This window comes from Plectropomus leopardus, chromosome 22 (genome assembly GCF_026936395.1).
Source record: "Plectropomus leopardus strain MGB_pleo_1.0 chromosome 22, ASM2693639v1, whole genome shotgun sequence".
NCBI lineage: Eukaryota > Metazoa > Chordata > Actinopteri > Perciformes > Serranidae > Plectropomus > Plectropomus leopardus.
In genome coordinates this window covers 12,179,584-12,202,844 of record NC_142197.1, presented here as the reverse complement: position 1 = coordinate 12,202,844, position 23,261 = coordinate 12,179,584, and the positions used below count along the sequence as shown (strand labels likewise).

At 37.5% G+C, this 23,261-nt stretch overlaps 1 protein-coding gene across 5 annotated transcripts in view; it reads left to right on the top strand.

The window, feature by feature from the left end:
- cacna1c (calcium voltage-gated channel subunit alpha1 C) overlaps window positions 1-23,261 on the top strand; it is a 279,938-nt gene that overhangs the window by 225,124 nt on the left and 31,553 nt on the right. For 3 of the 5 annotated variants that reach the window (XM_088072784.1, XM_042511013.2, XM_088072785.1), the window contains exons 19-32: window positions 286-403; window positions 511-580; window positions 1,968-2,100; window positions 2,234-2,363; window positions 4,649-4,708; window positions 6,174-6,280; window positions 9,719-9,806; window positions 10,083-10,190; window positions 10,285-10,337; window positions 10,430-10,576; window positions 11,541-11,742; window positions 12,268-12,426; window positions 12,867-12,977; window positions 18,311-18,394. In XM_088072784.1, the coding sequence (XP_087928910.1) occupies window positions 286-403; window positions 511-580; window positions 1,968-2,100; window positions 2,234-2,363; window positions 4,649-4,708; window positions 6,174-6,280; window positions 9,719-9,806; window positions 10,083-10,190; window positions 10,285-10,337; window positions 10,430-10,576; window positions 11,541-11,742; window positions 12,268-12,426; window positions 12,867-12,977; window positions 18,311-18,394 (1,570 nt within the window). Of the gene's footprint in view, window positions 1-285; window positions 404-510; window positions 581-1,967; window positions 2,101-2,233; window positions 2,364-4,648; window positions 4,709-6,173; window positions 6,281-6,763; window positions 6,779-9,718; window positions 9,807-10,082; window positions 10,191-10,284; window positions 10,338-10,429; window positions 10,577-11,540; window positions 11,743-12,267; window positions 12,427-12,866; window positions 12,978-18,310; window positions 18,395-19,168; window positions 19,253-23,261 lie in introns of all 5 variants that reach the window. The other 2 variants (XM_088072782.1, XM_088072786.1) reach the window with 2 other exon arrangements.

Below are 23,261 nucleotides of genomic sequence, written 5' to 3'. Positions count from 1 at the left end.
TCTCCTTTTTGGTTGCAGCCGGTATCGATCTGAGGAAAAGTGTGATGGAAAACAACCATTTGCCTGCTCACAATCCTTTTGGTGTGATTATAACAGCACAGCCACCCTCTGTGATTGAAATACTCCCCATCATTGAAAATCTAACTGTTTATTTTGTCCCTTTGTGTTAAATTAAATGTGATTCGATACACATCAGTGGATTAACATGGGGCTAACTCTGCTCTGTGCAAGAGGAGGCGAAAGACACTAAAGATGAGGAACCTCTTTTTCTCCCTCCTTGTCCAGGTTGGCCAGTCCAGAGAAGCGTCATGAAAACGAGAAGCCACCTCTGGAGGAGGAGAAGAAGGAGAAGATAGAGCTGAAGTCCATCACTTCTGATGGAGAGACCAACACTGCTACTAAGGTACACAAAGACACACATATCAAGAAAGACTAAAGGCTGACTTATAAAAAAGCACAACCCAGTGTTTTTGTCATCAGAGAAATGAGTGTAATGCTCCCCTTTTGCAGATTAACATGGATGACTACTGTGGAGATGAGAGTGAAGAGAAGAACCCATATCCTGCCAATGATTACATAGGTAACACACAAACCAGATATTTGTACTGTGTTTATGAAGAGTTGATTAAATGTATGACTGGTTAAAATGAGAACATGTGCCTTGCCAGCAGCTACACAGGTCTCTGTGACGTCCCTATTAAAAGACCTTTCTTTGCAAAAAACAAACATCTACAGGGTTCCCATGGGTCTTTAAAAAGTCTTTAATGGCACTGAATTTACTAATCTAAAAAGTAAGGCCTTAATTGGTAAAAAAAAAAAAAAAAATCTGTTTTTAAAAATGAAAAGACATTGGAAGGTTATCAATTTTTTCTGACGTTGAATTGTAAAATCACAAAATAGTAGGTAAAATATATTTATTTTTGGGATAATTTACTGAATTCTTCTTCTTAGACTCTTAATGATGGAAATTAAAGCAGTGGAACATTCCCACATACAGAGTGAGGCACACAAAATCAGTTATAAAAATCACATATAAATGCTTGGTATTTCCCAATTCTAACTACATCTGACTTTTTCATTGGGCCAAAAATGTAATATGTTATCTAAAAATTCATGTTTGGTTTTTTTTGTTGGGTTTTTTTTCAGTTTAGGTTTTTGTAAAATTGGTCTTAAATTTCATCCCAGGTGGTATGGTTAAAAATAATCCATTTTAATTGGCCTTAAACTGCAGGAACCCTGCATCTAATATAGTTGTTCTAATCTCATATAAATAAATTATGCTATGGTTACACACACACACACACACACACACACACACACACACACACAAAAGTAACTGGCCCCAACTTTTGTCAGTGCTTCAGTACTGCATCAACCAGTGATATGCTTCTTTTTCACCATTTCTGGTCTGCTTCTCTCTTCCACTCCTCCTATTGCATTCTGTCAAAACAATAGAAGAAACATGTATTTTTGCTGTAACCCAAAACAACTGGTTGTTAAGAATACATTGTTTTTTAATCAATCAAATGTCATTTTGATATTTTAGGCCATTTTACATCCTCTCAAGGTGTTTCCAGACATGCTAAAGCCAATGACAATATGTCAAAAAGTGCTTGAATGAACCTTCAATGGCAACTCTTGACAATTTATCCGCGCTGTGGTGCTGTTGCTACTAGTGTGAACACAGTATAAGACTTATATATTTGAGGTATCCACTTTTGTCCCATATTTTATTTCTTATCATTTCTTCTGGGTAGGTCAAAAAACTTGGTATTACCTTGTAAATACACAAAGCTGATCAGCTCTTCAGTGTATTATCAAATGCAGTGTCAGCAGGGTGCAATCGTTCCTTAAAACTTTAAGCTCTACATTTCCCACTTTTTTGTCATGATTTTATCTCTTAAAGTTTTCTGCTTTCTTTTTATATATTTCCTCTCACTATTATCCTTTTCTCACCCTCTCATCAGGAGACGATGACGATGAAGAGCCTGAGATGCCAGTGGGCCCGAGGCCGCGGCCACTCTCCGACATTCAGCTGAAGGAAAAGGCCATACCCATGCCAGAGGCCCGCGCTTTCTTCATCTTCAGCCACACCAACCAGTAAGGGGACACTTTAGTTCTGTCTTTTCTCCCCCTCCTCAATCTTGGTCATTTTCTCTCGCTATTTATCACCATATCTGTGTTTCGAGTCATATAAGATTGCTCAGATATGTTTCTCTCCCTTTCTTTTTAGATTCAGGGTTCTGTGCCATAAGATCGTCAACCACAACATCTTCACCAACCTCATCCTCTTCTTCATCCTGCTCAGCAGCATCAGTCTGGCAGCAGAGGACCCGGTCAAGAACGACTCCTTCAGAAACCAGGTAACACACACACACGCACAAAAAAACAACATGTAAATAAGTGTAAATACAGTAAATACACATAGAAAGCTGGATATACAGTAAGGCACAGACAGAAGCAATCACTGCACTCATTATTAGCTGTCCACACGCATTCATTCTGTACTAAATGGATTATAGCTGACAGCAACATATAGAGGAACCAAAGCTTATTGTGACTGGCCTGTTACACTTAATGAGATTTCTCCCAGAGTACTGTAACAGTGATTAACTTCATGTTAAGAAGATGCAAAATGCCTCTTAAGCTTTGTTTTCTTTTTGAACAATTTGTAATGTACACACAGCGAAAAATACAGTAAAAAATATTACCCCTCGGCTTTCTGTTAACCCGGATTTATCCAACAAAGTGTATTAATAAGAAGATTAATCTTTTTATTTTGCATGGAACAGTAGAGACTGTATGTTCAGCTTTAAAGGAATAGTTCAGATTTTTTTTAAGTGGGGTTGTATGAGGTACGTATCTATAGTCAACAGTAGATGTCAGTCGGCACATCCCCAGTTTGGAGAAGCAGGCAGGAGCTGTGGAAGGGGGAAACAGCCGAATGTATTTCAGCCGCAGAAAAAAGGGCCCATTTAAGAAATATCGGTATCAATTAAGGGTATGCCATATTTAGAATATCTTTGCCGCCTTACCTTGTAGTCAGAAGGAACTGAAGCTGTTATATCCATCTATGTTCCTCTCAAAGCCTCTAAACTCCTTCCACAAAAACAGTAATTTTACCTCGCAGAACATAGGAGCTGCTAATCCTTCACTGCCTCAGTTTGTTAGTGTTATATTGTGTCACTGTGGTTAATCCGAACTAACCCTTTAAAACCCTAAAGTCACACAGTAACATAAACTAACTAACCATTGAGGCAACAGTGGACAGCCAACTCCTGTGTTTTGCTTGGTAAAATTACTGTTTTTACAAAAGGTTATACAAAAGTACACACATCCAGACAATAAACATGAGGTACTGGACAAAGAATCATGCAAAAAACAGTAAAACAGAGCCTGCACACTAGACTATGCTCCCATGAACATACATTTAATTGGTAATTTGTGGTAATTTTATTAAATGTGTGTTAATGGGAGCAGAGTCTGATGTGGAGAATTGTTGTTTTGTATAAGGAATGTGGTGCCTTTAAAGAGAGCATAGATGCCATAGCTTCTTTCCCCATTCGGAAAGGGCTGTCTGGCGGCAAGTAATAGCGGGGAAAATATTCTTGATTTAAATAATACTTAAAATGCATTTTTTAGCTTTTTTTCAGGTGTTTAAAATATGTTTTGCTGCTGCCCCTGTCCATAAAAGCGTATGCTCAACTTCCCGGTAAAGTCCTCCTGTCTGCTTCTCCAAACTGGGAGCTTACCGACTGAATACTGCTGTGTGTAATACACCCCACTTCAAAATATCTGAACCATACCTTTCTGCCAAATTCTAAAACCCCAAAACATATTATTTGCATTGATTAATTCTCTATCTGCACTGCTGTTGTATACAGTATCAGAGCATCACCATGTTGTTTAGTTTTTGTTGCTGTGATGTGCGAGCTGTAGTCTAATGTACAGACTGAGCTCTGTGTGTATCTGTTTTTGTTTATTCTCTCAATGCAGAAGACAATTCCCCTGGCGGCTAATAATGATCTGTTTCATTGTATTTTCCTTTTCTATGGTATAGGCTGATGTATTTTAGTCTACCTTAATTAACCTTCATCTGGAACCCTAATGAAATAATACATCCTGTTTTTCAAATACCGCTCTGTTTTCAGAGTCTATTTTAGCCCGATCGGAATTCATTATCCTTAGACCTGAACCTCAGCATTATTATTTCAGTATGTTGTGGAGACATCCAGGACTCCGGTATGCTACAGTTGACCATAAGTTCAGACTTAACCCCCAAAGAATTGCACTTCCTCCTGTTTGTTTCTTTATTTCAACTGTGTAAACAATCCATGCAAGCCCAGACTGAGTGTTGTGTTTACTGTCGGACCCTAAAAAGTGGCAGGAATGCCAAGCCGGTTTTCATTGAGTTAGAAACCATTAAAAGCCTCCAGCACGTTGTACAACCTTGGTTTAGTCATAATTTGTCATAGTTTATTATAATGCCAAATACGACTATTGGCGCTGTGTCCTGCTCAATCAGAAAGCCAGTGAATATTGTTTTCAGTTCCAGGAACGCTGTTGTCTATTGAAGATCAATACAGTAATATCATAAACATCTCTGAACAATTATTCTCTTTGTTGTTGTTTTTTGTTGTTTGTTCAGATCCTGGGCTATGCAGACCACGTCTTTACTGGACTGTTCACCATAGAGATCATTCTTAAGGTAATTTTTCATGTGTATGATATTCCATAAGCAGGTCATATGATGTCAGAAACTCTGACTATGTTTACATGCACAAAATATTCCAATTTTGCTGTTATTTGTTTTTAAGCAGAAATCTTTGCTTAAAGTGTGCATATGAACATTTTAGTAGTAATCGGACTCATAAATATTTTGTATCCTGAATTTTTTCTTACCGTGCAAACAATTTTAGAGCTACCTCAGACCATGCATATGCACATATGTTGATTGTCGCCATGTACACTCTGATTAACATGCCCTAACATGTCAGTTATCACATCAAAATATAGAAAGTGGAACAGCCAAAGCCTGACCAAAAATGTGGGTTTTTTTTGGCATGCATCTCTAGCACAGCCTTGCAAACTATTGCAAACTGAGCTGACCGTAAACAGACAAGCGGCTACGTGTCTCAGACTGTGGTTAAAAATTCCAGTTGAGAATTATATTCTGAATGTGCTGTATACGTGTCAAAAGAATGCTCCTAAAACCAAAATAATACAGGCATATCCCACACCTTTATTGAAAAATGCTGTCTTTGCAATATGGCTCAATTTTAAATATCTAAACAGAATGTTCTCAATATGTTTATATGACCCTCATCAAATTCTGAATATTGGCACATTTAGAATAATAGTAGGATATTTGAGTGCATGTAAATGCTGATTCCAGCAGAAAAAGTGTTTAAAAGTAAAAAGTCTTTACTTAGAGGCAGAGTTCAGTACACAGATAAACAGTCCAAAACGCAGGCAAAAATATGCAAAAATGCAAGGCAAAGGTCCAAGTCAAGAAACTGAGGAATGGTCTGATAAAACTGGGACTCGCTGCTGGAACGCCTCTGGAAGAGAAAAGATGATCTGGCACAGACAAAGGGGAGCACCAACACAAATTAAGAACCCCTTTTTTTGTGTCCACTCCACAAGAACAAGGGGTGATGGTAATTGGTCAAACCTAGATTTTGAGGGACTTTTTTAGCTCTTAGGTGTACATGGATTGGTCGAACAAATGAGCCAATGTAGCACCAGCGACTGCCATTTTTAAAAAATGTGTTAAAATGAAAGTAAACAACAGACAACACAAAATACAAGCCGCAGTTTTCCACAAAAAAAAGAAAGAAAAAATGGACCAAAAGACAGAAAAGTCCAACCTTCGAACTAGAACTGTTTGGTCCAGATTTATCTTTTTTAAAACCCTGTAAATATACCTGGGGCTGAAAGCTTTGCTGCATTAGGACAACAGGAATGTACAGAAGTATTTTTCAGATAACCTCAAGTGTTTGTCCTTGGCAGTAATCCATTCTTTAAAGAAGTTAAAACAAAGACCAAACAGTTATTGATACTTTTTAATCCCACCCTCTACATGATTCATTGTATATTCTTTCCATGTACACCACTAAGCTGTGATTTGACTTTTTTTGTTGACTCTGAAATCTGAACTTCGACCCCTACAGATGACAGCCTATGGGGCCTTCCTTCATAAAGGTTCCTTCTGTAGAAACTATTTCAATATTCTGGACTTGGTGGTGGTCAGTGTGTCCCTCATCTCCTCTGGAATACAGTGAGTGCAATACAATGTTTTCTAATGCATGTTTAATATATATCACAATCATAAATTGTTGCTGCTTCAACATTTAAATCAAAATTCTGATCACTGTTATTACCAACATTATTTGGCTGCAATTCCAACTGACATCACAGTATCATCAATCATACATGTGTGTTATTACGTGTTGAAAGACTGGACTAGTCAGCCAGATAATGACACGTGCATAAGACAAAAGTCCAGTCCAAAAGCACACAAATCAAGTCTTGAAGTGGCTAAATGGGGAAAATGGGTTTTTGTTGTAAATTGCTCCATGCTTCACACTTCTCTCTATTCTCTAACAACTTTACACTTCATTACTCCCAATCCCTTTTCTGTCTTTGTGATGTTTATTAAATATGTGCTCTGCTTCTTGTAGCAAATAACTCCTTTGAAATGCTGTGATATTTCTGATGTTTAATATGCTATGCTACGCTCTCTGTCTCTAATGCCTAATAGACTAGACTTCTCGACGTAAGTCCATATTAGTCCACATTAATAACCCCCTAATAGACCTTCACCTTAACTGTGTAAAACTGTCACGCTTTTGATTTGGTATTTCTATGGTCTTGGAGAGTTTTAGTCGAAGCCTCTTTCAGGGCAAAAAAAAAGGTGATATGTGATGTTATCAACAGTGGGATTATAACATTGTCTTGATAATAAATGGGTGATTTGCTGTTATGAACACATTTTTTTGCACTTTGTGCAAATGAAAATGCCTCTTTACAGGCATCAGAATAACCTGTTTTGAAACAGAGATTGCTTATTTTTGGGAGGGAACCCCTGGGTCCTATAATACTGTAGTCACCTGTTTTATCCAGCTAATGTTAATACATTTGTATATGTATTCTTTGACACATATTTGGGGAAAACTCAAACTCATATTTCTGGATCAACTGAACTCTCCTGGGCTCTAGAAATGACACCTCAATGCTAAACCTCAGTGGTTTCTGCCCGTTAAAAGTAGTGAGTGTGTGGGATTTTTCTTGAATACATCACAGTCAAATAAATTGTGACAGTGCTGCATTTGGTGGTGCCTATAAACTGCTTTTTACTAAAGTCTCAGAATCTTAGTGTACATTTCCCAAAGTATTGGTTTGCTATTATTACTACCCAATGCTGAGGTATATCTCTGAGGATAAACTGTAAATATACATTCTCTCTTGCCATGTTTTCATTTACGTATCTGTGCACATTGAAGCAAATCTATAGAAAAGGAGAACTGAAATGTCAAAAAAAATAAAATAAAAGGAAAGTAAGTTAATTTGCAAATCAAAAACAGTCAAATTAAAACATACAGATGAAGTTTCTGCTCCAATCCTGTGTAGTCTCATATTATTGTGTGTGAACAGCATGAACTATGACTAACATTAGTTCACATGAAATAACTGTGGCAGTGTGGCGGATATGATCTCAACAGACATGCTTTTTTTGCTTTCTGTGGAAACTCATTTTGTTTGCAAAAGGACGGAGTAAGTGTACACAAATAGACATAACAGCTTGGGAAAAGTATAACAAAACTGGACCCAGAATAGACGAGATGATTATGTCCATAAGTATGTGGGAAAAAAATAGGTAATTACATAATTAATATATAAATATATATATAGGAATAGAGAGCACCAACGACCAACAATAAAAATGAAATAATAAAATAAAATTAAATTAAATAAATTAAAAATAAAATATCCATATAGAAGTCAAGTGTTCTTCAAGTTGTTAATTATAAAATGAGTACAAAGAAATAGATACTGAATGGGTATACTTGGACAGGATTTAAAGTTCAGTTGACATTTGTATGAATCACTAGAAGCTACCCTCACAACTGCTTTGACTGCGATATGTTGCTGATGAAATCCCACTCCACATCAACTACCTTTAACTACCTTTAATCTTTACCTTCCTGTGTAAAATGTTGCACAACGGATCTTTTCCTTACTTTCTGTTTAAGAGTCGACAAAGAGTAATGTCACTCCCTTTGAATCACTCCTTGAACCATCTAAAAAGTCACTCCCTTCAAGGGATACTTTGACATTTTGAGTAGACTTTTTTCTCTTCTATCTTTGTCAGTGTGGGAAAAAGTTTCTATATTTGTTCTTCAGTAAACTGAATAACTGCCCACTTAAATTAAAGGTAAAAGCAAGCTAGATTTCTTTTTTTTTTCTTTTTTTTTTGACACCCCGTGGATGTTGAATAGTAATAATCACACTTTGGAGGCCAGGTTCTGTTTACAGAAGGACCAATGTTCAAGCTTTTCCCAGACATTTATGTAAAATTCAAAATGTCAAGGTATTCATTTGATTCTTTTGGTTACTATGATAAAACCTTTTTTCCTTTAAAAGGTCACAGTGTTTGACCTTTGGCTTGAACTGACACTCTCTTACAGCACAATAACCTTCTGTTTGCCTGTAAATGTCTGTTTGTGTCTTTGTGTTGGTCTATCTGTGTTGTACTTGTTTGTGTTTGTCAGTGAATCGTGTGTATTTGTGTGTGTTGTATTACATAAACACTTTTACTGTGTTGTTTTCACTGTTGTAGATTGTAAAAAGTGAAACCATGCTGTTTGCTCTCCATTTACACAAGCTGATCTATAATGACTCATTTCAGTGGTCCCATATGACATTTATTTTATTTGTAAAAATGTACTTAACCAGACTATAGTCCTGTATTTAGTATTTAGTAACATTATGGCTAAATAAGAAAAAAATACTTTTTTTAAAATCTTCTGTTAAAAATCTGATTTAGCATAGGGGTAAGAGTAGTTTTAAATATGTTTCATTGCTTTTCGGCAAACATTATGTAAAGGTGGCATTTTATGTAAACATATGTTCTTGACTTTGCTCACTTTAAAGAAATACCTCACTCCAGTAATTTTAGTGACAATTTGTATTTTAATTATTCTCCCCGTGTTATACTGCATTCCTGAAGCGTTTTTTTTTTGTTCTTGATGAATTAAAGTAAAAAGAGTCCACATTCAATAACAGAAAATCTTTATAAAAAATGTTTGTGTTATTGTGTGACTTTGGTGTTTTAAAGGGTTAGTTAGGGATTAATCAAAGTCACACAATTACACAAACAAATTTTCCTTTAAGTCTAACTTACTTTTTAAAGAGAATCATTGCATTCATTAATCATTTTTTAAAATGTTTTTAGGATATTTCGAATTATACCTCTCATTGAGTTTCAGATGTTATTGGCTTCAGTTGTGCAGTTTACTTGTTATTTGCACAGCAATCGTTTTACTTTCCTTAGCTCGTTGCAGTCTCTACATGTTTTTTCATTATGCTACAATTTGTGTTGACAAACTGCTATTGAAAGTGTGTGTTGTCTCAACTTTGCAAATATGTCTTCATAGTAAGTACTTTAGTTTAATCTGTTTGACTGGTCAGTAGTTTAATTCCATGTGTGTTTCAGGTCCAGTGCAATTAATGTGGTGAAGATCCTGAGAGTACTGCGAGTGCTCAGACCCCTGAGGGCCATCAACAGAGCCAAGGGACTAAAGGTTAAAATGCTCACATGATCATTTTTAATTATTCTATCCTTGTATGCTTTCGCTTGTTTACCTGCTACCTAGTTTCCTTGTTTATGTATTTATTAGCTTTAAGCACTCAATTTTGTTGTGATTTATAATCATCAAGTAAAATTTGTGTCTTTTTTGTAATGTTCTGGCTGCCAGTAAAAACAAAATTAAACTCTCATGTATAAAAACACACATAATACACATTATTTACAAAAAACACACCCTTATACTTACAATAATTTCTTGTGTGTTTAACAGCATGTAGTGCAGTGCGTGTTTGTGGCCATCAGGACCATCGGCAACATCGTCATCGTCACCACATTGCTCCAGTTCATGTTCGCCTGTATTGGAGTACAACTCTTCAAGGTAACAAGAAAGAGAGGCCTCATGAAATGTCGTCAGTGATAATGTTTTTATACATTTTAACACCAAGTACTAAATATCTATATTTTTCCATCAGGGCAAGTTCTTCTTCTGTACTGACAGCTCCAAACAAACTCAGGCAGAGTGCAGGTAAGAGATCCATCCTTCATGCAAGCTCGTGAAACTACCTCTCATAGCATAACTACCGGATAAATCATGTGAATGTGTATTTGTATTCACAGGGGCTCCTACATTATGTATAAGGATGGTGATGTGGGGAAGCCTGAAAGAGCCCAGAGAGTGTGGGAGAACAGTGACTTCAACTTTGACGATGTCCTACAAGGCATGATGGCTCTGTTTGCTGTGTCGACCTTCGAGGGCTGGCCAGGGTGGGTGTTTACATACAAACACAATGCACATGCATATCGATCTGCACATTGTATATACACTGTGTGCTTTCTTTTTCAGTTTTGCTGGTGTCCTAACCCGTAATTTATCCTAATTGAAGCTTTTTACAGGGGTAATTGAGGGTTATGCCTACCATACACAAGAAGACTTTGAAAAGACCTTCGCAAGACTAGTCTTACACCCTCTCACATCTAAAGACGATATGAGTTTTTAGTCCCACAATATAATATTTTGCAAAGACTGGGGATCTTGCAGACTCACTATTTGCAAGACAACAACTAGATTCTTTTCGAGATTATTTCTCATCCTGCTCCTGGTGGAAAATATTACACCAAACTCCCTTCAAGAGACATGACATATTAACAATCCCTTACATGTCCACAAAAACACATCACTCTAGAAACACAAAAATAAAATAAAAGGTGTATGTTGACAGTATCCCCCTCAGGTCTGCATCAGTGTAAAAAATAGAAACTGTATTTGCGCACAAACATCACATTTTGGATTTTTTTGCCTCAACTCACCACCAACCTCTGTTGGTTAGGTGCACTGTTGTAGCGAGAGTAGAGTTTGGGAATGAGAGGCAAACAGTTACTAAGATTTCTCGCTAAATGAAATGCTGATTAGTGGATAAAATACCTGCCGAATTAAACATCAACTCTTGTTCACTCCACATCTAAACCAGTTTCTCCTCCTTCTCCACAGCAGGGTTGAACTTCTTTTTTTCATTTGTTGGTCGGACCAGTGGCTTACAGCTGATGATGGCGATAATGAGAGCAGGCCACAACTCTAACAAAGCTCTTATAATTTTATTCCAACACTGGAAATTTGTCTGCAACAGTGAAATCTTTTGCTGTCATAAAGTGTCTCTCTCTCTCCCTCTTTCTGTCCCACAATCTCCACTTCCCTCCTTTGCTTCAATGAATCTTCCCTGCCCTCTTTCAGGCTACTGTACCGCGCCATAGACTCTCACGCGGAGGACGTCGGGCCTGTCTACAACTACCGCGTGGTCATCTCCATCTTCTTCATCATCTATATTATCATCATCGCCTTCTTCATGATGAACATCTTCGTTGGTTTCGTCATTGTTACATTCCAGGAGCAAGGAGAGCAAGAATATAAGAACTGTGAGCTGGACAAGAACCAGGTACGCTTTGTGTCCACCTTGTATCAGCTGTTATTAAATCTGTGCCTGCCTCTGTGTGTGTATAACAGGTTTATGCTTTTGTTTAGATGTTAAGTGTACATTTTCAGGTCATATTAGTGGGAGAGGGACTCTTCTGTTCTGACTGTAGTGGGAAAGTCATTTTGTCATTCAGGAGGCACAAAGGAGAGGGAATAGAGGCCAGGCAGTGGGGAGAATCTGGAGAGGCTGAACATGAGTTTTAGTGGCTGAACTACTTGAGGAGTACAGCCAGGAGGGAGCTGCAGCAGTTGAGACAGAAGATGAGACTAAAGCTTAAAAAAGGAGCCAGCAGAAGTCCCTGCAGCTGTGTTTCCTGTGATGCACAGAGAGGATGGGAGAGTAATCTGGGCTGGAAAAGGCTTTTTTTTTAGACTGCCAAAAGACAATTCTACAGCTTTTCCTCTATAATGGTCTGAGCACAGAGGGAGAGGGAGTGATGAGGAGATAAAAGTTAATGGCAAATGCTCACGTTTGTATGTGTCACAGCGTCAGTGTGTGGAGTATGCTTTGAAGGCACGTCCGTTGCGCCGCTACATCCCCAAGAACCCCTACCAGTACAAGGTGTGGTATGTGGTCAACTCCACCTACTTTGAGTACCTGATGTTCACACTCATCCTTCTCAACACCATCTGTCTGGCCATGCAGGTGAGTCTCACACACTCCCAGAACAATGCAAGTACACGCCCATACATACCTGCCAACATAAGCTACTGGCCAACCCTCAACACCATTGCTCCCATATAATCCTAACCATAGATGAAAGTAATAAATACAAGGATGCGAAATTCAAATTACAAGTCTTAAAGTTAACTTGTCTGTGTTAAATTCAGATCGAATCCCATGCAGAAACACATGATAAACACCTGTTTGATTTGTATTAAAAAATCGGGAGAAAAAAGAAAAAAGAAATTATCAATCAGGGGCACAGCAGAAGAAAGAGTTAAAAATCATGAGAACATGGTGAAGATCGAGAGTGGTGGTAGGTATGCTCATAAAATGGACACATATGGCAGTCAGGGCTTCAGATGACTCCCATAAAACCCTTAATCTTAGTGGACATTAATGAGTTGTTTGTGTCTTTGCAGCATCATGGACAGACCAAAAATTTCAACGATGCCATGAACATCCTCAACATGCTCTTCACTGGACTCTTTACTGTGGAAATGATCCTTAAGCTGATCGCCTTCAAACCCAGGGTAGGTCCACCTCTCAATCTGCGGAATAGACTAACATCCTAATACAGCAGAGTGCAGTAAAATAGAGCAGCATGGGAATAGTATCTTTTGCTTTTAGTTGGTTACAGTAGAAGATCTGAACAAGTAAATGTATACATCTATTTATTAGTACTTATAAAATACAATCAACGAATAGAAAAGTCAGATACAGTGCATTTCAGAAACTGAATCACATTTATTGCAAATGACTGTTCGCTGATGTTGAACTTTATATTCCTAATCCCTGTCTAATTTTCTCCAGATGATAATTGCCATATTGTGGATTTAAAACATGATGAGTGGACAGCATCATGTGGTTTTTAATCGCACTGCCCCCTTGTTACCCTGCTGTTATTGCTATGTTGGTTCATTGGTCCAATCTCAGAACTTCCTGGTGCATCAGCTATTTAAACAGTAACAGATGGGAATGCTTCTCTCTGTTACAGCAGGGTTGGTGGAAAATCCTCAAACACAATCAATAGCCAAAGCAGAGTTAAAAGGGGACCTATTATGCTCACTTTCAGATTCAGACTTAAAGTTTGGGTTTCCTAAAGAATATATTTGTATCTTATAAAGCTCATTTAATTATTTTCCTCATACAGTGTGTGGTTGAACGCCTGTATCAACCCTTTCTGCAATGCAACTTTTATCGTGTCTTTAAAGCCCCCTCCCAAAAAAGCCCAGTCTGCTGTGATTAGATAGCATCTCAGGCTCTTTTGCACTGGTCATTGCGCCGGGAAATTACCATAATGAAGTATAGCAGTGCTTTCTATCATGAAAAATCAAATCAGTCAAAGGTTCTGAACCAAAATCCCCCCCAACCTGACATGTTTCAGCTGGACTCTTATCTGAAATCGGGGTGAATTTAACAGCATTGATTAGCTCACTTGATAGACAGGGCACCCCATGTACAAAGGCTATGTCCTTGCTGCAGTGGCCGTTTGCTGCATGTCATCCCCTATCTCTCTCTCCGTTTCATGCCATAGCTATCCAAACAAATAAAGGTAAAAAAGCCCAGAAATTAATCTTAAAATAAAAAATAAAAAAGAGAAGATTTTAATAACGTTGGGACCAAGATTTTAGGGTTCCCTGATGTTAGCATGTAGTTAAATGTAGCAGTGTATTTAAAGTAAACATTTGCAGTAGCATGCCCTTCAGCAAATGATCATATAAATAATCTGTCACAAACTGATGTCAATTTGTCTCAGAATAGAGCTTTGATTTTCTGCCCAAGCCTGATTGGGCCCAACATAACCCGCTGGGTTTGGGGCGGGCCAGAATACGATTTCTACATCTTCCCCCAGACTTGAATCGATTCGGGTTATCACCAATTAACCGGAGGGTTTTTTGGGTTTTTTTAAAACTGGCAGTTCTTGTGTGTAAATGACAGGAGTTGCATTGACTGACTCAAAAGAGAAAGTGAGACAAAGAGGGGGGGACTGCGAAGGGGACTGTGAAGTGACGGAACAATAGAGCGATATAGATGTGGACCGGAAGAGAGTGATAGAGCGTGTGTACAGGATTCACAAGATTACAGACTGTTATAGGAGAAGTGGTGTGAGGGAACATGACGGCCCTTAGCGTGTCATAAATGTTTTAACATTAAAAATATACATATTTTTTAGGCTGGAGGCGTTATGTTTTTGGGTTGTCCAGCTGGCCAGCACATTCTCATTCACTTGGACTCAACCATGAGCTGAACAGATTTGGGTGGTCATAGGTCAAAGGTCAAGTTCACTGTGACCTCAATCTCATTCTTGTGAACGTGATATCTTAAGAACACCTTGAGAGAGTTTCCTCAAATTTGGCGCAAACGTCCACATAGACCCAAGAATGAACTGATTAGAATCTATTGGTCAAAGGTCAAGGTCACTGTTTTGGCGACCTCATACCATAACTTAGCCATAATTTAAGAGCCCTCAAGAAACACCTTGAAATTGTGCTGATTGTATAGATCTATGTGTAAGAATCCATGTTTTCACAGACTTGGATGTAAACTGTAATTGCAAATTGACTGCTGCACAGAGGCAAACAACTCGGTGACGGCATATTGAGTTTACAGTAGAAGTCCTCGTTTTAAATCCGGTTGGGTCAGGTATGAACAGAAACTGTGCATGTTCATGTAGGGTGAGGCCCAGTCATAGCTCTATCTCAAAAACTGAAGAAACAGTTGGAAACAGAGTATTTAGAGCAGTTGAAGCCTGAGGTTTTTGCTTATAGGGATTACTTTAACATAAGTTTACCTCATTATTTGACATTTTGGCCATGTTTATATCAACATCTGACATTATAAATATATGACAGAATTTTTTTTTTAAAAGCATAATGGGTCCCCTTTAATGTTATATTTTCACTCTGTTCTCTATTGTTGCACAGTACAGGTTGCAAAACTAAAGATCAGTTCAAGAGACATGTATTTCTAGTTACTGATGGCTTTTTGCAGATTTTGAACCAAACAACAATGACATAAACATACAAAGCATCTGTATTACAGCTCACTGATTTTATTAATGCACTGAAGTCAGCTGGAGAAATATGAAGGTGAAATCAAACAGCCTGCTGCGGGGGAATTTACTTTTTTTAGCCCACCAGATTCTCAGCAGCAGTGTCTCTGGTACGCATTACGCTTATTAGAATCAGTACATTTTAACCAACTATTAAACTATTAATTCAAAATACCTCAGGTTTAAAGAAATACAGCTATTTTTAGTGTGTGAAGAAATTAACTGTATATTTTATTTATTTCATATGTGAAATTAATTGCTGAAAGTTGTTTGTTGGAATTAATGAAAGTCATCCGCACAAATATCAGTATTTGGGAGCCAGGGTTTTCTAATTAAAACTTAATTATTTAGCTTTTTCAAATAGCTATGAAATCCAAAATATGTTCTTCAAAATGTGCCCTTTTATTGAGATGGATGATCTTGTAATAACTTTTGAAAATAATTATCTACTTGGACCATTTAGAGTGAGTAACATAAAGCATGCCTTGTAGTGTTTTCAGGCACAGGCGGCTCCATTTTGGATTAACTCCCTCACTGCGCAGAACAACTTTAAAGGCTTGGGAACTGGCTTCATGTTGCGCTGCATTATGTATGTAATGTTATGCAATGCACCTCAAGTCAGTCTCATTTAAACCTCCAGATTTTTGCAAGGCAGTTGTGCAACTTTGTGAACATTAACAAGCTGTCAAGCTCAAGAAAATATACAAACTGATACTTGTTTTCCTTCTTTCACAAATTTAGTTCATATAATAAAGTGCAGCATGAAGACATGTTACCAAGCCACACTGGACAATGTTTGTGAGAATATTCCACTTAATATGTGTGTGAGTGAGTTGCAACTTTGTTTTTTCCTTGTTTTTATTCGCTTGACTGGAGTAAATCCCTCTGGCACACACAGAAGACCAGCTCACTAACACTTTTACTTCTCAGGTATTACAGTCGTCAGCACACACATGGAATCAGCTCCAGTAACATTTTCTCTGTGGGAAACGATGAATGCTAATGCCTTTTAACTTTTCAACAGGTTTTACTGTCTCACCTTTCTTCCTTTGGTTTTTTCTTTGTTACTGTCTTGTAAAGTTCTAAACACCTGAGGACATTGTTGAGTTTTTCAGTGTCCACTTTCCTCCCAACTTGCTGTTTTACAACCGATGTGTGTTAAATTTAATCACCCCATATTTTAGCATTTAGATACTAATGCAGAGCTCAGTTAAGGTTTAACCCTGGTTTTACATTAATATTCTCACACCTCCAAACAGCTTCATTAAAACCGCTATAGAGTCACAGGATGCCTTTTAATATTTGCATAACCTTTTATGATGATACCTCCGCCGCTGATGACAGACGATGAAGCTCAAAATAGATCAGTGAGATTGATCTCCTCTCAGCCTCCAACTGTATCTGCCAATTTGTCAGTTAGGTGCAAACAACTGAGTGGAGCTTTTTGTGCATACTTTATGTGTAGCTGTTCTGTATGTGCACTACAGTATTGTGTAAAAAAAAAAAAAGTTTTTAAATAAAAGGTAAAGGCTTGGGCTGGGTATCGTTCAAAGCTTTTGCTGGTAAATACCACTTCTGATAACTGCTACAATACCAGTATTTCCAATTTTATAAAATTCTTTTTTTTTTAAAAATAAAAATAAAAAGTATAGTACATATTAGGGAAGAAATGTTAAATTTTCAGCACCTTGAAATTTTCCTCTTATGATTCCCACTTGATCACGGCATCATTACTCCTTTGCTGCGGATAGCTAGTGCTGGACCTGAGAAATAAAAAATATATATCAATCCTTCATTTTTCCCAGTGAGATCGTACCTGGAGGCAAGCAGACTTGAATAGTGAAAGTTATGCTAATAACAAACCAATTTTAACACAGTATTTTTTCATTGTTTGATATCTATTACATTGTGCAATCAACATTAAATTCAGATTTAAAAGTTTAAAGGAAAAACAAGTTATCTCTGGAGGCTTTAAATCAATAGTAGTTTGGTACCCAGCCCTATAGTCAAGACTTCACATCTAATAACCCAGAAAGTGATCCTTTTACTTCCCCCGCTCCAACTTCCAGCCATCTTTAGACATGCAATAACCAGCAGATTTCCTCCAATCTTGCACAACATTGGCACAAACATGGTAACATCATTAGGCTTCATAACCCACAGTGATAAAACATCTGAATGTGTTATGGGAAAACAATCTGCCTGAATGAGATGAGATGTAATTTGCTTTACAGTATAAGGAAATGTTTCTGAAAAGGCCATGTGCCAGGCCAGTTTCCAAATTACCCTTGTTAGATCTTGGCCGTCTCACCAAGTTCAAGTATAAAGCTGTGTCTCTACGCCACTACACAGCAGAGCTCTCTCCTTTTACAGGACATGTCATTTTTAATTTTACCATTTTAAATAATACTGTTTTGGCCTGAAGCTATGTGGATGTTTTTCATAAATACTCCCTTTGTTCCACTGATGATGAATTGCCCTCGATAAGTTAAGCAAACAAAGCTTTCTGTATAATCTAGTGTCGCTGAATCGCCCCGAGATGCAGGTGGAGAAGTTAAATAACTGCCATCCAACACGCCATAACAGAGCAGGAAATTCAGCTGCGCTTGATGATCAGATACTGCAAAGGAAACAAAGTTGTGTCCTTTCATGTGTCGCTTCATCAGCTGATTTTCTCCTCTGTGTACTGTACAACCTCATACCACCTTAATAGGGCTGCGAAGTGGCAGCAGATGTTGTTTTCCTTCTAACCTACCTTTCTTACCCTCCTCCTCCTCCTCCGTCTCCTCTTGCTCACCTCATCCTGTGTAGGGGTACTTTAGTGATCCCTGGAATGTGTTTGATTTCCTCATCGTAATTGGCAGCATAATAGACGTCATTCTCAGTGAGATCAACGTAAGTACGATGCCCACTCTCACTCTGCTTGTCGCTCCCTCTTCCTCTCTGTCTTGTGCCTCTTCTGAATCTTTCATTTCCTGCCACTCTCCTCTCCTTTGTGGCTCCTCTGTGTTGTGCTGTCTCTTCTCTTCGTCTCTCTTCCTTCTTTCTCCCTCCATCCTTGACTCCAAGATGGCCGCTGCTACTCAGGGGACCTTCCCCAACCCCCCACCCCCCAACGAGCAGAGGGCTTCCCGAGCAAGAACGAGCTTCCTCCTGGGTTTCTTAAAAAGCAGGCAGGGTTTAGCATTGTGCACAAAGGGTCAGATGTTGTCGGGTTTTCCCACTTTTTGTCAGACTGTGACATGTCCTCAGGTTTGATTCCCTCACTAACTGAACTAACTCACTGACCAGCCGCAAACAGACTCACATATCATTTTTTTAACTACAGCAACAGGGGCGTTTATTTTTTTTTCTGTTGTGATTTTGTTGCAATTTGTTCTTTACTGTTGTTCTTGTTGTTGACATTTTCCTCTCATGGACAAGCATGACTGATCGCCGCTGCTCCTCCTCTGCTGTCCATTTCTTTCAGACTGCCCCTTCTTTTCTATTTTTTTAAAATTTTGTTGATTCTCTCCCTCTCTCCTCCTACTAAAAAAACTCCAGTGCTCATGTATATAATGTTTTTATCTTATTTTTCTCCTCTCTCCTTTAATTTCTTTCCATTTTTTAAATGTCTTATGTTCTGTCCTTTTCTTCTGTTGTTTTTCTGTTCTTTCCACCCCTACGCAGCATTATTTTGTTGATGCATGGAACACATTTGATGCCTTGATAGTTGTGGGTAGCATTGTTGACATAGCGATCACTGAGGTTAACGTAAGTAGTCCAACTCCCTCCCTCCCTTCCTGCCTGCCTGCTGTGCCATTCCCACACACACAAACAGACAGAGCGCCGATACCCATCTCGCATGCTTTCAAATGATTAGGAAACTTTAGCTGCACTGCATTTAAACTTAGGAGACGGCTGAGTGAGTCTGGCAGTGAAAACAGCCAGATGTAGTGCAATCAGAACGGAGCATAGTGTCCTGTGAAGGGTTTTTGTAATTTAAATCGTAGGAAACACAAAAGTTCTTTTGCCTTGAGAAATTTGACCTCTTAATGTAGTCAGAATGATTTATTATTAATGTGTTGACTGTTGGGGAAGTAACATCATTACTCCATCTTATTTATTTATTTATTTTTGTTAAAATGTAATGTAAATAACAATGGAGGCTGCAAAACAACTTGTTAAACAAGTTGTCCTTGATCTTCTACGGGAGCGTAGGACTGCCAGAGAAGAAAACTGATCAGTATCAGGTTCATCTTATAACAAGAATGATTTTTTTTTTTTACATTTATACAATTTTAAAAACTGTTTTAATGTTATAACAAGATGTTTTTCACATTTTTCCTTTCTTCCTTTTTTGTTATGGCAAAATATTTTCATGTTATAACATATGTTTTCAAGTTATATTGAGTAACTTCTTGCTATAACAAGATGTTTTCAAGTAATAGCTAGACATTTTTTGTTATTTTAAAAATATAATTATTTATCTTGTTATAATGTGAAACTTTTCATATATTAACATGATGCCGTATCACATATCATTTTGTAACACAAAAGTCTTGTTATAACATGAAAACATCTTGTTGTAACATAAAAATATCCATTATAACATGTAAATTATCTTGTCATGACATGAAAACATCTTGTTATACATGAAAATATCTTGTAAAAACATGGAAAACAGTACCTGATACTGATGTTTTTTTTTCTTGCGAGGCAGCTCTACACTTCAGTAATGTTCTCCCTTCCATTCTTGCACATTTTTCTTCAGCAGTGTCATAAAGCTGCAATTAAAACTGTAATCCCACAGTTAGTATATTTTGTATAGATTTTCTAATATTTGAAACTGCTTCAGATAGGTATTCATGCCTCAGTCTGCTGAGCATCAATAGCATCAAAAACTATTGCATTTGCCAATAGAACCTATTGCATTGTCTCAGCACTTGGTTTCACATTTATTTGATCTTTTATCATTGCCGCAGGGGATAGTGTCCATTCCCCTGGCATGATGGACACTGTATAGCATGACAGATGTAATATCCAGGCCTTGTACTGTATGTATAATGTTTACAGAAAAGATCAATATTTATTTAAACAACAGTTTTTTTGGTACGAAGGAACAAATAGACATTCTCATCACAATGGTGTTGTGACCGAAGGGTTCATGAAACACTCAGTTCATAAATCACCAGGGAAACTTTAAATTCAAATGAGAAAATACAAGTTGCAGTTGTTGGATTTTTAATTTTTTTTTTTTTTGTCCGACAATAGTTATGTGCAGACATGGGGAACAATTTGATCCATAAATGGATTTACTCAGGAGCCGTGAAATTTATGTAAATGTATGTATGAAATTCATTTATTATCGACGTGGAGGCCCTATGGTCAACAGTGGGGCTGAATAAGAATGAATATCCCAAACACAAGTCAAATGTTGAGTGTCTATCGTATTTACACTTCAGGGATAATTGGTGTTTTATTCATGTGGTAGTCAAAGTGCTCTTTGGCAGGAGAATAGGCTGAGAACTGTGCACAGTGTAGCTGGACACAGCTCCTCCTAATTTAGCACTAGAGGAGGATAAGTTTTGCTGTGTGTGCTGATTTGCCACTGAAGAAAATAATGTTGTATGATCAGACTGGCTAGTAGGAGAGTCTACCATTTAATTCTGTTTGATGCCTCGACTTCTGTCTGCCAAACTTTGCATTTCTAGCAAACATCCAGTGAAAATTCCTCAGGGGACTGAATATAGCTCAAGTGGCAGCTCAGTAGGTGGAGACAGCTCTCTCTGAGTTCAACTTTGATAGACATTGTATATTCAAAGCTTATGAAGATACACATGCCAGCCTTGCTTGGCTTCTACAAGGCAATAAAACATTGAATCTCTTCTAAATGAGGCACTTTATTGTGAAGTGTAGATTATTATTTTGTCATTTAATTACTGTTTCAGTGCTTCAGTGCAACATAAACTAAACAAGAGTGATACTGTAAAAAAAAAATAGAATTGCATTTTTGAAAATATGCTGCATTTCCAAGAGTAGGATGAGAAAATCAATACTTAACCCTTTAGAACCAGGATCAACATCATATTGTCTGTGCAGCATTCAGATGGCTTTTCACAAGCACTCAACTCTTTTGAAAGGCAGTGAACAACTTTGCATTTAATATCCGGTAAATGGAATATATAAATATCTAGTTAATTTTTTCACACTTTTTAAAGGCCTTGTCTCCTTTTGTTTTTTACTTCCTTTTTTTTTGCTTATTTTCAGGTAATTTTCTATAACTCTTCTAATTTCTTGCTAATTTTTGGGCCATTTCCTATTAAGTTGCTTGTTGCCGTCTTTAAATGTTTTTTAAAGAAATCAAGCCAATTTGCTCAGGTATATAAAGGGTGACAATGTTTACATAACATCAATTATCGATACATTTGTTCTACATAGGGATGCACATTCAGTATAGGTTTGCCTGAAATGCTCTCCTGCCCTCAGCCTGCTGCTGGGTTGAGGACATGAAGCAGAGAAAAGATATGCACACGTGTACTCCGCTACGTTCCCTCGTGGTGGAATGCAGTGTGTTTCACCTCAGACAGCAATGGTCAGACATACAAATAAGGTTAGCGTATCCCAGAGGTGCATGAGCTTGGCAGTTGTTTTTGGGCCTTTAGAAAGGGAATCCATTTGTCCCCCTGAGAGGCCGACAAAGCTGCTCAGAAACGACACCAAGTAATTTCAAAACCGTGCTTGGATGTTTTATTCAATTATTCTATTTAGTTATAAGAGAAAATTTGATGTCAGGGGTATCACAAATAAATCCCTTTATCCTGCTGTTGCAGACAGTTAATTTATCTGATCTTTAACCCTTTGAAACCTGGAGCAACATTACTTTTGTCGTGCTGCTTTCAGAGGCCTTTCACAAGTATTTGAACCTTTGAACTCTGAGCAAATTGGTGCAATTTCTTTCATAAACATGGCAATAAAGGCAGTTAGCAATTTTGTAAGAAATGTTTCCTTTGATCGCAATAAATTAGTAGATTTAGAAAATTAATTTTAAAAAGCTTGGGAAAAATGTCTAGTTAAAAATCTAGAGGGAAAACTATAAGTATCATAATTACAGATTTGAAGTTATGATAAATATTATTATAATTTTAAGCATTTTTCCAGGCCATTTCCTTGTTTGTTTTTCAACTTTCTTTTTTGTTCTTTTTTTAAAAACAAATTTCAAACTTCAAAGGGTTAAGCAAAGTAAAGTTTTCTACATAGGGAGAGAGGAGTGAATAAATACATCAGTATATACATAGACACTTAACAAAAGGCTGACAGACTGAAAAAATCTATTTGAGCAATAGCAGTTCTGTTGCAACCAATAACAATTAACCAAAGATTTTATACCGATGTTCAATGGGCCAGAGATATACATCTTTGTCATCTATACAAGTCACTGATGTTGCACTTAACACTTTGGTTTGGAGTTTGCATTTGATTTGGTTTGATTGATTTTGTCGATTGGTTTGCAGTTCTTTCTGAATGTGTCATTATTTTCCTCTCTCACCCCTAACCTAAAGGCATGCCCCAAGTCTTTTTTTTCTTCTTCTCTGGTGGTTTTTAATGATTTGGGTGATGCGATACCCAAGCTACCTTTCTCAATTTTTTTTTTTTTTTTAAGAAACCCTCCGCACTTTAATCATGTGAGACCTCTTGACTGTTTTCGAACTGGGATCCTGTCACAGAGACATTTTAGATTTTAGCCTGCTACTGCATTTCATCAGCCAATAGAGCTCAAGTT